Consider the following 16,966-nt stretch of genomic DNA (forward strand, 5'->3'; position numbering starts at 1 on the left):
TCTGATTGGTCGTAGCTCACAAACAGAAGGCTGAGAAAGGCTGAGGCTGTTGGCTCACAGGAATTACACAAACGAACACTGACCTCTTTATTTGAGACTTTTGCCAAGCTTAACCCAACTGTTTTAGTAACCATAACCAGTCTCTGTCAAATGAGCCGTTTTCATCACCACTGAGGGCATCGAGTTTCTGCCTTGAGACTTCTGTGTCAGTTGTGGTGGTCTTCTGCTGCTGTAGCCCTTCTGCTTTAAGGTTCAGTGTGGTGTTTTCTCACAGATGCTCTTCTGCATACCTTGGTTCTAACGAGCTGTTGTTTGACTTGCTATTGTCTTCTTATCAGCTTGAAGCAATCTGGTCATTTTCCTCTGACATCAAAAAGGAATTTTCACCCTCTGGATACTTTATATATTTTGACCGACTCTGTAAACTCCAGAGATGGTTGTGTGGGAAAATCCCAGTAAACCAGCATGTTCAACATCACTTAAATCTACAATTAATTTGTAGTAGGAAACAATTTTAAATGTAAAAATGCAACAACAGGAAGTATAAATATCTATAAACAATCCCACTTTGGTCACTTTAAGCCTTTGGTGGGTGGCTGCTCATATAACCATGACTGAGCGGTATCTAGTTAAGTGAGGTAACCAAGTCTCACCTTAGCAGACATCTGTACATTTTCCTGTTATTTTGGGGACGTAAAATACTTTCACATTCCTGATGACATGCGAGAATAAAGTTGATTCATTCAACACAGCAGCGCGTGTTAATTTTAAAGAAACCTTTATAAAGTTTAAACATTTCTGAACATAAACATTTCGACATTTCAAGACATATACAATTCTTTATATGAAACAGTAAATATCTCTTATTGTGCACACTCTCAAAGTAATTCAGAAAATAAACACTGTTCTCTTTGCCTGATCTCTCCTGTCGCGGCATTTAAAACCTTAACGTCGCTTGAGGCACTTTCTGAATGACGAGGCTGTTAAAGAAACATGTAAAGCATGACGGACTATAGCGCCCCCGTGAGGCGGCTTTTTTTCTTTTCTTTTTTTTGACACAGTCACAGACCGGATGGCTTTCTCAGAGCGGAGCATAGCTTACACACCTAAACTGATCAGCTGAGCTTTGTAATGCAGACATGCTGGCAGTGTGTGTGTATGTATGTGTGTGTGAGGCAGCTACACATGCAGGTTTAAATACAGTTTCGCACTTCTGCTATCCTTCAAGTGTTAATTTCTAATAACAGCTTAGGCGCTGGTACGATTTTGACCTTTAAATTCACTCAGAGTGTGTTTCTAAATATTAACCGTCTCTGAAAGCCTAAAATTCTCACTTTCAGGGTACATTCCTGCTTTGGAAATGACTTCATGTCTTCAGACAAACATCACATGCTCATGAAGCCCTGTCCTCTCACAATGAAAGAGCTCCGGGCTGTGGACAGATTTAACACTGAAAATCAATACCTCGGTAGTTCTTCCATATCCACAAATACTTTTTTTTTTTTTTTTTTTCTGAAGACACTATAATGCATCTTGGTAGCTGATTGTATGCGTCTCTGTAGCTTGAAAAACATCAACTTGAAATTATAAAACCACCTGAAAATGATTAGATCACTTAAAAAAAACAAAAAAAGGCCGCTTTTTAAGCTGTTCCTGAAATGTTTTTTTCACATGACAGGAGCAGTTTATGAAAGTGTAAACTTAAGTGGGGTCCCACTTTAACCCAGAGCACATGATGAAGTGTGCGTTCAAAGTATGATTACTGTCAGAGGACGAAGGAGGAAGTGTGTGTGTGTGTATGTGTGTGTGTGTTTACAGTCACGACTGAGGTAAAGAAACCTCGAGGTTTATCGTTCCTGGTGAGAACAAGGCGAATATGTGCACAAACTCCACCGTGATTGGGAAGAGCCTGTTTGTCTGAGCAGTAAGTGGAACATCCTCAAGGCCTCCAATCCTGCAGTGTAAGAGGGACACAGATGGCACCAGAGTGGGAGAAATGGTTTAGGTGTGGATCCGTGGTGTCACTCGAAGTCAGGTGGGTCCACCTGGCTGGGAGTGGAACAACCCTCTTCCTGATCCTTTCCTGTGAGATTAAAAAGAGGGGAAATTAAACCTCTCACACCTGCGGTTTGAAGAACTACCACCTGTGTTTACTGACTGACTCCTCACCGTGCTCCTCGCCTCCCTTCTCCTCGCTGTGCTCCTCTTCCTTACCCTCAGGAATTTCTATATGACCCAAATCCTGCACGTCACCCACGCTCGACTCCTGAAAAATAAAACATAATTCTCTATTGGTAAAGGCAGCACGCTGCAGCACCTTATAGATTCAGTTTACCTACATCAGATGGTGATCATAAAACGTGAATGTATATATGCATCATGCATTTCCAATATGCACCGACCCGCTTAGGTTATGAACCGTTTCCTTCTGCGTGCACTAAAACACGTTTTAGTGTTGCACTCTGATACGCTTCTTTCGGCTTCTCTCTTTAGTGGTGTATTCTCCATGGACACGTCAATATGATCACAAAAAGCAAACATGCTGTTTACCTGTGATTCAGAGAAACGATCTTCATCAGAGTTCCTAAATCCTTCTGGAGCTTCCATAAGGATCTCAAGACCCTCAGCCTCCTCTTCCTCGTCACTGCTGAGTGAGACAAAACAAAATGTTGTGAAAGTGACATAAATGCTATGGCCCACCTGTTCACTGATACAGAGTACCAGGTTCAGCCTGGATTTCTCGATTTAGAGTTAATTCTGTTTCTGAGACAGAACGTCACGGTTACGTTTTAGCGGGCATAAAGAAGCTCACATAAACATATATGTACACACAGACTGTATAAAAAAGATGGGCACAGGCATTGTGACATCACCCATTTGGTTTCTTTTTGAAACTTTATTTTGGCTTTGAAACTGGACAAACAAGCTAAAAATATGAAATAATCCCAAATTTCAACAGCACAAAATGCTGTCAGTTTAATAAATATTCCTCTACAGTAGATTCTCCTAAGAAAACAGTCCGCTTTGATGATGTCAAGCCCAGAGCATCGCTCCACTTTTGCCCAGGTCTGCAAATATCCACACAAGCAAGGAGAAAACTTGGATTTACTGAGATCAGCAGTTTTAAAGTTTTCACTCAGGAGTGTGCCCGCTCCTCTCTATCAGCCTGTCGCAGCAGCTTCGCAACCACTAGTAAATCCAAAAAAAAGAAAAAAGGTAGAATAACTGCAGGATATCACAACAGCAGTGTGTAGCTGCTAACAAGTAGAAAGAAGAAGCTGCACAGCTCACTCTTGTAGGGAAATCTGATGTCAGTGTGTTTGACACAGCAGGAATATTTCTAGGATTTTTCTAAGTCTCCTGAGACTCTGAATGCGGTGCATTTCTGTTTTGTTTAGTTTTTTTAATGATAGCTTTTACTCTCAAAAAGCTTAGTGATGTAATAAAATCTTTAAAAAGAATGTGATCCTCCCCCCAAAGCAGAGTAAATTCTATTGTCATGGCTTGTGAGCACTGAAAGTTAACAGCAGTTTCTAATTTGATTGTTGTTTGCAATGTTGAGCGATTCAAAACGCAGCTCCAAAACTACTGAAGGAAAGCGAGAGCCATATAGATGGGGAGGGGGAGTTCCCCCTCAGCCCCTCTGGTAAGCCACGTCCATCTTTGACATACAGTATGTGTACACGTGTCTACATTAACGGCCACGTGAAATTATTACGAGCAACAGAATCAGAATAAACCTCTCACATTTCTACCTTTTAGTTCAGAGTCACAGATATCAGGAACTTTAAACATCTACAGTATTGTTAACAAAGCTGTGATATTTCATAACACAGTAAGATATATAATATAACAAATAAACAGCATTTGCACCAGATTATGGCTGGAAATATCCATCTGTGTAGTAGTGTACTGAGGAGGCCGGACTGTTGATGATTAAACTAGAATTACTGCCACGATGACCTCTGAGGATCAAAATCTAAACATGTTCAAGACAATGGAAGAAATGGAGAGACACAAGAACGATTCCTGATGTTAATCTTCACAAATGTTCCCTCTCATTTTGCTTCTTTTTTGGGTCTCTCAGCTCCGGTTTCATCAGCTTCTAAGTGCTCCATGTTTCTCTGAGTTTGGTTAATGATTAGGCTTTAAAGTTGCGTTTATACTTAACTGTAAAGCTCCATACCAGCTCCTATCTGCTGGTGTGGAGCTTTATAGTCTGTTATAAAGAAACAGAGGTTAACAGTTGTGGACACGGTCGACAAGCATTTCTGTCCCCACACTGACTGACCTTCCTCCATGGTACAGGTTCTCTGCATTCTTTTCTTCCTCCTTTATTTCCTCCTCTTCCTTTTTGTTTTGGTCCTCTTTACATTTATTATCCCGCTCTTCCGTCTCTCCTCTCTCCTCTTCTTCTTCTTTCTCTCCTCTGTCTGCTTCTTCTTGTTCTTCTTCCTCCTCTTCATCGAGATCAGAGCAGTTGAGAAAGTCGAAGCTTTCAAGGGCAGTTTCGACTTCCTGGTTAAAACTCGCAGACGTGGGGAAAGGAGGCTGAGGAGAAACACACGGAGAGTTAAATACGTTGCTGTTTATACACGAATGTGTTAAATTTATTCCTGAACTCACCGCTGGAACGTCCTCGCCATGTTTCATGTCCTGGACGGACTGATGTGGTTGACTTTGGTCTACCTTGTGTTCCTCTGCTGCTGCTTCAGTGTCTGTCTGTGCTTCAGTCTGTTCAGCCCGGGCTAACGAGTCCACGGACGCGTCATTGTTCACCTCCGCAGGCACAAACGCCGCAGGAGGCAGAGAGATGTCGGGGCAGGAGCAGCTCAGGTCTGCCGAGGTTTCAGAGAGCTCCTCTGATTGGACAGACACCCTGTCAGTTGCGGTACAATTCGGGCCGCTCTCACTGGCGAGGCCGTGGGAGAAGGAAGCCTGCAGATGGCCATTCGTCTGAGGGAAAACCTCCCCGGTTTCGGTCTCATCCTCCTCTTGGTTGGATGAGAGCGAGGGCGTTGACGCACTGGACTTGTGTGGTGTGGACGACAGCTGAGTGGTGAGAGTGGTTTGCAGCAAGTTGGACGCCGTCAGTCTCTGAGCGTGATGAGCCAGTGCTGGACTGGATGAGTCATCGGAGGATTCAGAGGAGTTGGACCAGACCGTCCCGTTCTCCATTTCCCCCTGACGCTTCAGCAGAGACTACAGATGAATGGAAACAAGATCAGAACAAGAAACTGTGACACGCAGCACAATGCTAACTGAACACCTATCATTAAATTATATCCTTAAAGCTTTAAATGGAGGAAGATTAAAGATAAAAGCATTCAACTAAAGTAATCTGATGGTTTCCAGTGTTTTCACAAAAACAAAGCCACAGCTTCTCAAGTTGGACATGATCCCCTGAAAAGTTCAGTTTTATCTGGATAGGGCCAAACCACAACAACAGTGACCTCAAGATGCTTTCGAATGGAAGAGAAAGACTCTACGATAATATAGAGAAAACACCAACAATCAGACTGTGAGCAAGCAACAGTGGGAAGGAAAAACTTCCTTTTAACAGGAAGAAACTTCAGGCAGAACCAGACTCAGGGAGGGCCAGCCATGTAACATGAATGTTGGGTCTGAGGGGAGAAAGACAGGACAAAAGTGAAGCTGATGTCACAGTGATCTATGAGAAAATGCTCCTGCTGCTTCAGTAAAAGCTTTACTGATGAGTTTATCATATAAACTCACTTGTTTCTAGTCCTATTAGACGTAAAATGATTTTTATTTTGTAAATGTAGTTCTATTTAGAGTAAAACAGGTGATAAAGCAGAGATGCTTCTGTACCAGCATGCAGTGTCCTAGGTCACTCAGTTTTTTTGCTAATATTCTCAACAGTGTAAATGGTGAACATGTACTTATCAGCCCCTTCATTAGGTACACCTGTTCAACTTTGCGTTAATGCAAATCTCTAATCATCCAATCACATGTTCAAACTGAGCATCAGAATGGGGAAAAAAGCAGATTTAAATGATTTTAAATGTGGTGTGGTTTTGGTGCCAGATGGGCTAGTACCAATTTTCCCCACACAAGCATCTCTGGGATTTACAAAGAACTGTCTGAAAAAGAGAAACTATCCAGTGAGCAGCAGTTCTCTGGCTGTTGATGCCAGACATCAGAGGAAAATGGCAGCACATCAAAACTTGGAGCAGATGGGCTACAGCAGAAGACCACACTGGGTGCCGCTCCTCTTAGCTATCAAAAGGAAACTGAGGAAACCCCAACATCGGACAACAGAAGATTGGAATAATGTTTCCTGGCCTGATCCGTCTCAATTCCTGCTGCCACATTCAGATGGCAGGGTCAGAATTTGAAGTAAACATGAAAGCATGGACCCATCCTGTGTGTCAACGCTTCAGAGTGCTTCTGGTGGTGGAGGCTATGTTTTTTTTCCCACACACTTTGAGCCCCTTCACAACAACCAACCATATTTAAACACCACAGACTACCTCAGTATTGTTGCTGATCATGTCCATCCCTTCATGACCACAGTGTACCCATCCTCTCTCTGCTGAATGCTTCCAGCTGGATAACGCACTGTGTCACGAAGCTTAAATCATCTCAAACTGCAATTTTTAAATATGACAATGAGTTCACTGTACTCCAATGGCCTCCACAATCAGATCTCAATACAAGAGAGCACATTACGATGCTATCATGTTATTATGAACCAAACCTCTGAGGAACATTTCCAGCACCTTGTTGAATCTGTGCCATGAAGAATTAAGGCAGTAATGAAGGTAAAAGAGGGTCCAACCCAGCAATAGCAAGATCTACCTAATAAAGTGGCAAATGAGTATACATACAGACGTCTGTGTGTAGGCGATGTTGATGGACAATTTTGTGATCTTGGTAACTTGTGAAAAGTCATCACTTTAAACACTGAACTACTTTCTTGATTTTATAAGGAAAAACTGATCTCAAATTCCAGCAACAAAAACTTGGATCAGTTGGGATTAAAAATTAAACAGAATCATTTTTTTTTTGGGGGGGTAGGATCTAATTGGATATTAACAAACTAGTTAATAATTGTTCAATCACTATAAACTAAATTACAGCTATGACTACATCCCAACACACCGACTCTGCTGTGGTGAGCTGAGGCGCCGCATGGCTGAATTCACAACAGAAGGTCGCCGCCTTGTCCGCCGCCACCCCGTGGAAGGCCTTGACCAGCAAGCGGCTCTGCCAGTGCCTACACCGAGCCACGCTCTTCATCGAGGCGAGGAAGAGGAGGAACATATTGGAGCTCTACTCAACCACTACTAAACAGCTACAAGGACCACAGCTCCGCTCCAACATACTGCTGCTGTCACACAACTCGCTACGGCTATCGTTCACTCTGCTCGCCTCAGGCACATCACGACCACACCCACACGTCCTCACACACAACCCTCTGCGAACATCCTCACACACATCAGCACTACCGCTACAGAGGAAGCAGTCGGGGAGCAGCTGAAACAGAACAGGCCGGTGAAACCACAATAATGACACCCATCAGTTTAGCATACATGCAAGAAGCTGATTTATACAAATTGGGACCGAGTGATGTTAGGAGAACAGGGGTGAAGGAGAAGTTGTTAGTGGAAAAAGCTGGAGATGAATGATTCTCATGTTGTCACTCACATAAAACACCTGCTCTCGCATAGAGGGTGTGTCAGGAGGGCTCTGATTGGACAGCAGGCGTTTAGAAACTGTGCTGGAGGAAGATGTCTGGTCATCCTTATCAAACGGACTGAAAAAAGAAGAAACGAGACAAAAGACATGTGAGTAATAAAAACAAAAGCTGCACGTGTAAACTGAGGTGTGTGTGTGTGTGTGTGTGTGTGTGTGTGTGTAGCAGGTCTGAATACCTCCAGGTGACCTCCAAGTTCAGTTTTACTGTCCCGAGGTCATTGATATCCACGGCGAGTGTTTGAGGCAGCGGGCAGAACAGATCGAGCATTTCGCAGGACACGCTGCCCACCACCACGTGATTGGCCAGGCTCTTCAGCTCCGTCACCTTAGAAACAGAAGAATACAAACCCCATCGTGAGGGCAGAGACCATGTGGTCATCTAAAGCTTTGAGAGGTGGATACAAATGCACATGTTTGAACGTGTGTAAGAGCATGGGTAAAGGTCCAAAGCTATACATCTCCCCATATTAATTAATTATAATATTTTTAAATACATGTTATTATTATGACTACAGAATTACCAGTCTGGAAGTTGTTAATCTGTACATGGAAAAAACAAACAACCAAACAAAACAAAGACAAAGTCTAAAAAAAAAGAATGAATCACGTCTTGTTGCTGTTTTGGGTGTATGTGACAAACCAAACTGACCACCACGAAGTATTTTTTTCTAGTGTAGTCAAAACATGATAAAGATCACGGTTCAGCTCCACTGCTACAGGAAGTATCTAACTACCTCATGAAATAACCCAGCACATCCGTCCTCATCCTCATCTTCATAGTTTTATTTCAAACACTGTCTGCTACACGTCACACTCTCTGCTTACTGAGCCGCTTTATTCTGCCATCATTTGTCCGATATATCCACCATCCATCCTCTGCACATGTCCGAACCGTCTCAGCCTCGCCCCTCTAACTTTTGTCTCTAAGCTCTCTCTGATGTACTGATGTCCAATCCTGTACCTCCCACTCCTGCCTGAACTCTCTTCTTCACCTCTCTCGTACACTTCCTGTTGTTTGGATGGGTGACTCCAGCTATTTACACCACTACATTCACATGTATTTTTTCTTGCTTCTACTGACTTTTATTCCTCTTCATCTCCTTTACTTTTATACCTCCACCTTTCCAGACACTCTTCCTGCTCCTTACTCTCACTGCTAATCCCATTGTTGTCTGCAAACCTTGTACTCCACAGGAACTCCTGTGTGACCTCACCTGTCAACCTGTCCGCCACCACTGCAAACAAGGAGGGGCTCAAAGCTGATCTCTCATGTAATCCCACCTCCACCTTATCTCTCCCTCCTACCAAACACCTCACCACTGTGTCCCTGTCCTCATATGTGACCTTAACCACCCTCGCATACTTCTCATGTAGTACCACAGTTCCTCTCTTATGCCTTCTCTAGACATGCCTCCATCAATCACATCTATATGAAGCCATACTGCTACTCACTGATCATCGCCTATTTTCTTAACAGCTTCAACAACTCTCTCATGTCTCACTGGCACAGCCTGCTGTTTAAAGTAATTAAAGATGGTACAAAATTGTATTTTAAGACATACATGTGTGTTACATGTTTGCTCTACATGTTTTTCCTCGTGGTCCTTCTGTCTCACCATAGTGTAATCTATGTATTTGTGGTCTGATTTTCTTGCTTCGACTGACTTTCATGAATATTACTGAGTTATTTTACTTTTTTATTTCGCTTTTCTACTTTTTGAGGTGTCTTTTTTTGATTTACTGATCTTTTCTTGAGGCAGCTGGATGTAATAAATGTGGGGAGAGAATGGAGTGGAGTAAATGGTCAGAGCTGGAAACAACTCAGGTGGGAGGACACACCCTCTGTACACAGAGCATGTGGTCAGTCGCTGTTATAGGAACTTTCTGACCTTTGGGGACCAATAAAGTCTGGCATTTGCTTTGCTTATAACACTTCCTATTAGCGAACTGTTTGTAGTGTTTTGCATATTAAAATGGTTGTAGGAGATGAACTAACACACTGCAGGTTTTCCATAAGATTTACATAAATGTGGTATCATTACCTTGATTGACAGCAGTTCTGTGATGAGAGGCAGGAAAATATACTCTTCGCTATCCCACATCTGCTTGTTGCTGACTTCTACGCGGCCTCGTAGTCTCCAGCGCTGGCGACCGTAACGCATCAGGACCTGCCGGAGGCCAAAAATAGTGGGTGATATAATGGTGACGCAGATACGCAAATAAAAATGTGCGCCTGTGTGTTTGTGCTACCTCATACTGGTCACCAGCGCACAGACGTGCAAATCCAGCCAGCCCTGAAACATCAGAAACTGAGAAGTGAGAACTGAGCTCATTTACAGTGCAGCAAATGGGAAGTCACATGGGCTAAGAAAGTGACTCACCCTTCATCTTCACATGAAATTCTCCCATATGACTTTCTAATTCGCTCTCAAGTGAGCACATGTGCTACAGAGACAAAAGCAAACACAGCTTTAAATATTGTACAGCTTCCTATTAAATTAAGAGCCCAAAAAATTAGCGACTTATTAGTCAATTTGGCAGATATTTCATGTTTTTTGCTTCTTAGATGTCTTTTTTTCTTTGGTTTTGGATTAATCGGTAATTCACTAGACATTCACTTCAGCCCAAAACACACAAACAATCATGTTATGATAGAAACATCTAACAGAACCACACCCATTACTTGCCTCTGTACATTCCCTGTAGCCCTTGTTGGCTTCACTCAGACTCTCTCGGGCCTCCTTGCTGCCACTGGCAGAGTTAAAGGCTGCCACCATCTTGCTAGCTCCATCACGCAGTCGCCGCTGTATACAATAGGCATCGTAAAGTTCTTCAACCTGGAAAGCAAACATTACAAAAGTTTAGTGCCTTTGCAGTTTCATCAAACAAAATAGCATTAATTTATGTTTCATAAATGTTGCAGGTTATATAATGAGTGACAAAGCAACATTAGTTCTCTGCTGAATTTAAATCCAATATGCAGCATGCCCTTTGCTCTGTTTTGGTCTCCACCACTTCCTGAGAAAATAGCTTCCTCTTTAGCTTCTACATATTCCACCAGCAAATCTTAATCTCTGCTTTTTCGTGTGACCATCAGGCAGTACAAACCAGGGATGTCAAAAGATCCAAAACTCAGAAGTGTGATGGTACTTTTTCTTTTTTAGTACAGAATGTGGCAAGGCTGCCATTCCTCGAGAACTAATGGAGGCAAACTACATCTACAAGTTTTCTAGTCTATCTTTAGGGTTGATATTTTCGACTGATTTAGCCATCTACCAATCTGTCAGTAGCAGCATTGATAACGTCCAATAAATGATAATTAAAAAATACTGGTGGTGACTAGTGCAACCCCTCAGCATCCTATTAGATGCTCCTATGGCATAAATTTGAACATCCTAGGTGATTTTCATAAAGCTGATCTTTGACCTTGAGGTCGGAGTCACTAGAATTCACAAGCATTTAAACTTGCCCAACAGTTTTTGTAAATGCATCTGTGGCATGAATTTCAAAATCCCACATCGCTTCATTCTCAAGTTATTACATTCACAAACTTTAGTGTCCATGCTGCCTTGCAGCTCGCCCAGCAGGCTGACATCAATACTACATCAGCCTGCAGCTTCTCTGTTGGCAGCACATTTGGAACCACAAACACAACAGTCAGCTGATCCAATAAATAAACAAATAAAAAACAATACATGGTAAACTCTAGGGAAAAATCTTTATGTTCCATGTGTAAGAAACACACATGAAACATATCGATATCCGTCTTTCTGTTAAAACTCTCGTGTTGGTTGGGCTCAAACAGACTTGTTGATAAGAAAGGCATTATGAGTCAGATAAGGAAGTACTTTATGATGTTATTCTGGGATACATATTTAGCATTTTGTTTATTAAAGTGTGCACTGCTATTTTAGTTAAGCATGTATTTTATACTTTGACCTAAAGTTACTGGGGAAAACCCTACCCAGGCCATATCTGTGCTAACATTTGACTTGTGCTGTGTAATCACTATTACACTATAATGCTGCAGCTTGTTTTAGTAGAGCTGCACTTTAAATTAGGAAGTGCATCATCAATGACAGAACCTAACTGGAAATGTGGGAATTCATTTACTTACACTTATAAATGCTGCTGCCTGTACCGGGCATTGATAAAACATTATTCAGTAATGTTTTCTTCTGTATCAGAAATATCACAGATTTTCTTGAAATATATAATATTTCTTGAAATGTTATTTTTGTTATTACTGTATATTATATTTTAGGCCCTAAACAGTGGAATGAGCAGGCTAAAGCTAGGCTGTACCCACCTTGCACATTTTTAAAGTAAAGCTTAAAACTCATTTTTATTCTATGGCTTTCAACCAGGGGTGGGAGCTTAAGTATTTAGGCTGTTCTATTGTCTCTTGTATTCTTGTGAGTTTTTTGGATATAAAGGGTGTATCAAAAGGAATCATACTATTTCAAAAGGCTTAAATAAAACCTGCAGTAAAATTTAGAATACACGGATGAATGCAATGTTTTACATACAAAACTCATGCCGTGCATCCAGAGGGGGGGACACACGTCTATACGATAGTCAAACTCGCCCTATGTTTCTGGAGTCACTGCAGCCACTGCTGTTGCTATGGTACCTATCATCAACCACGTGAAACTCCCGAATCTAATCAACGTCTTTCTAACAGTACGTGTTTCGACCGTTACTGGTGAATGGCTGCATAATTAAACCACTTTGATGGTTCCTTTTGATACCCTCTATTTATTGATGTGTGCATGAGATGTTTCAATGTTCTTCATAAACAAGTTTGGATTTTAGGCTCTATAACCCATCCCTAGCGAACATTATACAAATGCTTAAGCTAACGTAACTAACTTTATACCTCAAGGTAATGTTAGCAGGTTACTCAGCAACCATCCTAACATTTCAGCCTGTGTCGTGTCTCCAAAATATAATGTTAACAATTCAAATAAACAGAGTGCCGCCACCATGTCAGAGATTTAAAAATGATTTTTTAATAAAGGAGTAATCATTTGGTTTTGAGAATCGTGTAATTCTACTGGTACTGGTTATCTGGTATCCTGGCATCTCTACAAACTGGCTTTATCAGGGACTTGCTGCTATAAATAGCTGCCTCCCAGGCAGTGAGTGAACAAAGACACTAATCCACAGCAGCCATTAAAAATAATGTATTGTTTTGATGTGATGTGCTGAAAGATGCTAAAATGCCCTACTGACTTATACAGAGCAGCACCTTTTCAATGACCTGCTGTCCTTTCCGCTGCCATTCATTACAGGTTGAATGTGTAAATACACACCTTGCTGAGGTGGAACTCCAAGCGACGCATGAACCTCTCAATGGCTTTCACGTGCTGCAGAGGAGAAAATGATTATTAAACTTGCCAAACTAGTAAAGAAAATTATTTATTTCAGTTTCATTGCCTGAAACTCACCTTATCCAACTCATACAAAGACCCCTGCAGAGAAAAAAAACACCGATCAAAAACACAAATCAAAGCAGCGGATGATAATACCGATCACAGCCAGTACTGGTGCGACTGGTTTGACTCACCAAGCGACCATTCCTCTTGTTTTCTCTGATCTGCTGACCCAGGCTGTCCAGCTCCAGCTGGTGGACCTGCAGGTACGACCTGACGGCGAAAAAGAAATCATCTTTGCTTTCTTTTTTTTTCGAAAGAGAGAGGCCCAGCTGTTTCCTGCGTGTTCAGAGATATTCCACCTGGCAGCCATCCCTAAACTGAGCCTGAAATGTGTTTACTCACTGTAGGCCTCGGCGTAAGGCAGCGTACACTTCATCCAGCCGCTCGGGCTGGGGGGTTTTAGTGGGTGGCAGTTTGGTGGAGCCTGTGAACATCCTGCTTCCTTACAAGGCACGCTTCTCTTGGATCAAACGGTGCTGAAGGAGGGGGAGGAAGAAAGAGAGAGATAGAGCATGGGATGATTTCTGATAAGGCCACCAGGATCATTCAGTTTAAGCACATTCAAAACAGGCAACTAAGGCAGAAAGGGTGCTGCCCACCTGCTGATTGAAGAGATATTATCAGTGCTGAAACATGCTTGGAGAGTTGTGTGGAGCACTGTGGCTTTAACAGACTGAAGGACATGTCCTGCAGTTACACAAAAAGCAGATATTAGAAACAAAATGTCCCTCTTAGCTTCGTTCCTCACTATATCTGACTGCAGCCCCTTTAAGACGATCAGTGGTTCAGCTAACAGCACAGAGAAAACATAAAGGAGAAAAAAAGAGGATGCAAACCCCTCTTTCACTTCCTCAGTGTGTCCATACTGCTTTGTCTGCAAGACGGCGAGCTTCGCGTTAGCAACAACCACAGTGGCCATGGCTGACAACAGCAGGGAGTGCAGTCTGCCTGTGCTTCTCTTCCCCTTCCTTCCCTGCCTCTCCACCCACCCTCCCCTCCACATCCAACACCACAGTACATACAGGAAGTCTCACGGCTGACTCTACACAGGAAATTCTACACAGACGTTTGGCCCGAGAATCGAAAACCATCTCTTTTCACCCCTTCACCGCCCCGAGCTAAGTTAGTAAAGGTGCAGATTAGAGCGATGCTGCTGCCGTCAGGGAAAACTTTAGGAAGAGAGGGTCGTGCCAGAGCTAATCTAGTCACAAAAGAGATTGCAGACTTAAAACCAAAGTAAATCCGCCAAGCAGGGGCCAAACCCATATTAACACATGGGGTCTGTGAATGAGCCAGCACAGGAAACGGTGAATTGTGGCACCAGTTTTTCACAGATTACACAATGAAAACCTAATCACAATCAATACCAATGATATGATATGAGCATGTACACCCTGAATTTATTCCTCCTCTCACATACGGACCCGCTAATCTTAGTCGCTGCACACCAGGGGGGATTAACTGGAGCTGATTGTGCTTAGAACATGGCAAAGAAAAGGTGTAACGCCCTATAAGAGTTTTTCACGGATAAAGCATCCCCACCACCAATCACCTTTAGCCAAACATGTGCAGGACTTGGCTATGAAAGTGCAAAGTCATCATGGTAACACACACACACACACACACACACACACACACAGAGGAGACAGAGGGAAACCCACATCTTGCACGCTCACATAAATATGTCATACACCAGCGGGCTTTGGTTATATTGATAATTACGAGACCCAGTCGCTCACTTTCCTCTCCATCAGATGTGCTTTTATCCCTTCCCCTACATACATTAGAGATGATTAGCTGGATTAATCCTCTGCACACAGCAGGGGGGAACAAAGAGGATACTGTTCCCAAACACCTCACAAGACCAGGGCTTTGTGTAAAAAAACCCAAACAAAACAAAACAAAAAAGAAATAACTTTCATGCACTCACTGAATGCTCAAACACATATAACCATCTTAATATGACAGATAAAAATCTGCACTTTTATCTTCACTACAAGCTTTTTATATGGTCCGAATATGTCACATTTCTTAATAACAATAATGATAATAACTTAAATAAATAGAAAAAGTATATAAATAAAGAACAAGAATGGGGTTGAAGGCTTCTTGGTAGTCAGGGAGATAAGATAGCTAGCTAGATAATTTATTGAGGAAAGGGAACTGTTGTGTTACAGCAACATGATAAACATGACAAATAAACAACAAAGTTAAAGTGCTACAGGTGCCTAATTTGGGCCCTATACTAAGACAAAACAAAAGTCAAAATAAAGTTAGTTAACTAACACTAAAAATAAGGCTGACATTGTGTAAGAGGTAGTGGAAATTGCCTTAATAAATAATAACATGTACCCTATAAATCTAAGTAAAACAACTGCATGAGGTATATTACAATGGAGGCTCATCAAAAGTCCTTTAGCTTTTCTCCAAAAACACAGGGTTAAGGTTGGAGCTGTCACATATGGTGATTTCGACCATAACTAAATTAAACATAACGAAAGTATTTTGATTAATGTCTTTATTACTAAAGCTATAACGCTCCATAATTGAAAATAAAGAGGGTTATGGAGAGGTACCACGGCCAAAGGTGGTGTCTTAACTCGTTTAAACTGAACAAAACTGTTCCGAAGTGTGTATTTTACCACAAAATAAAGGAGGAAAAACATAAGGCGGAAAGCAGCTACTGATGAATCATAACGGCTTCAATTAATCGACTAATTATGAGGCATTTAAGAAGCAGATGAGCAATAACAGCCAGCCATGTCGCTCCCACTGTGCAGACAGAGCGCTCATCCGTAGTTTCTGTGGTTTCTGAGGAGGAAGAAGAGGAAGAGGAGGAGGATGGTGCTACAATGAAACGCCACCACCTCTATTACAGATTACTGGATTAGCCTCACCCGGCGGAAAGCAGGCCACTGAGTCGGATAACACGTCTCGGCCAGCCCTGCTCTTTACTTCCACCATCAGCCGGGGGATGGAGTCCCACCCGCAAAACTTGTGAGCCGCCCGTCGTGCCACATTTCGTATTCCGCACACACACACATATCCCACCGGGGCCCCCACGGAGCTCATCACAGGCCACAAAAACTCCACCAGGACCCCTTCTTCTCTCTCCCTCTACCCCCCTCTATTCCTGAAAGTATCATCCCGCTAAACCACAACAAGCACCGAAAGCGGCTGGGGGGAAAAAGAGGCAAAAAGTGGAGCCTGCTAGCGGATTTCATTTCGACAACATCACTGCAAGGCAACTTCACGGCGGACGGACTCATGTCCATGTAGAGAAAATGACCAGGCTTGGTTGTGACCTTGGGGATAAAAACAGAAGCCCCCCTACCTCTCTTTTAAAATCCGACCACCCGGAGGACACGACCCCGGTCCCATTTCCAGCACGGTGCCGCTCGCAGTTTGCAGAGGTTTACAGTTATTCGGGGCGCTGTCCTTCTCCTTGATTTCGCAGTTTTTTGTGTTCACAGTAAAACCAACGGCAGGCACCGAATACTACTTCCGGCTCGCATTTTTCAGAGTTAAAGCTTCCTTTGGTCCAGGAGATGGAGACTGGTAATACCAAACAAATGCTTGTTTCCCAAATCAAATAAAGTCAGTTTTATTCCGTTTTATATTTTTAGCGGGATGAAACCTCTCATTAACCTTAAACAACTGTTGAAACTAGAAAAGAGCTGATGATCAGTGAGGAGCAGTGTGGCTTCATGTTTAGAAAGAGCACTACAGAGGTTATGTTTGCTTTAAGATGGTAGTGAGACCTACTATGATGTATGATTTGAAGATGGTGGCAGTGACAAAAACAC

The 16,966-nt window shown here is 42.5% G+C and overlaps 1 protein-coding gene across 4 annotated transcripts; it reads right to left on the reverse strand.

Annotated features, from left to right (window-relative positions):
* Window positions 1–758: 758 nt before the first annotated feature.
* LOC116334618 (rho family-interacting cell polarization regulator 1-like) lies at window positions 759–16,642 on the reverse strand. 4 transcript variants are annotated; one of them, XM_031758070.2, is made up of 17 exons: window positions 16,495–16,642; window positions 13,760–13,847; window positions 13,503–13,636; window positions 13,292–13,370; window positions 13,173–13,196; window positions 13,038–13,091; window positions 10,410–10,559; window positions 10,104–10,167; window positions 9,973–10,016; window positions 9,765–9,890; window positions 7,899–8,047; window positions 7,672–7,780; window positions 4,627–5,202; window positions 4,292–4,551; window positions 2,551–2,647; window positions 2,170–2,266; window positions 759–2,083 (listed from the first exon to the last, which is right to left on the reverse strand). In XM_031758070.2, exons 3-17 carry the CDS (start codon window positions 13,592–13,594, stop codon window positions 2,022–2,024), a joined length of 1,983 nt encoding a protein of 660 aa, XP_031613930.1. In that variant the 5' UTR covers window positions 13,595–13,636; window positions 13,760–13,847; window positions 16,495–16,642; the 3' UTR covers window positions 759–2,021. The 4 variants fall into 4 exon arrangements, with proteins under 4 accessions (XP_031613930.1, XP_031613932.1, XP_039466922.1 ...); XM_031758072.2 differs by lacking the exon at window positions 16,495–16,642 and adding an exon at window positions 13,997–14,016; XM_039610988.1 differs by lacking the exon at window positions 13,760–13,847 and having other exon boundaries at window positions 2,551–2,644.
* Between the last annotated feature and the right edge of the window lie 324 nt (window positions 16,643–16,966).

The sequence above is a fragment of the Oreochromis aureus genome, linkage group 1, assembly GCF_013358895.1.
Source record: "Oreochromis aureus strain Israel breed Guangdong linkage group 1, ZZ_aureus, whole genome shotgun sequence".
NCBI lineage: Eukaryota > Metazoa > Chordata > Actinopteri > Cichliformes > Cichlidae > Oreochromis > Oreochromis aureus.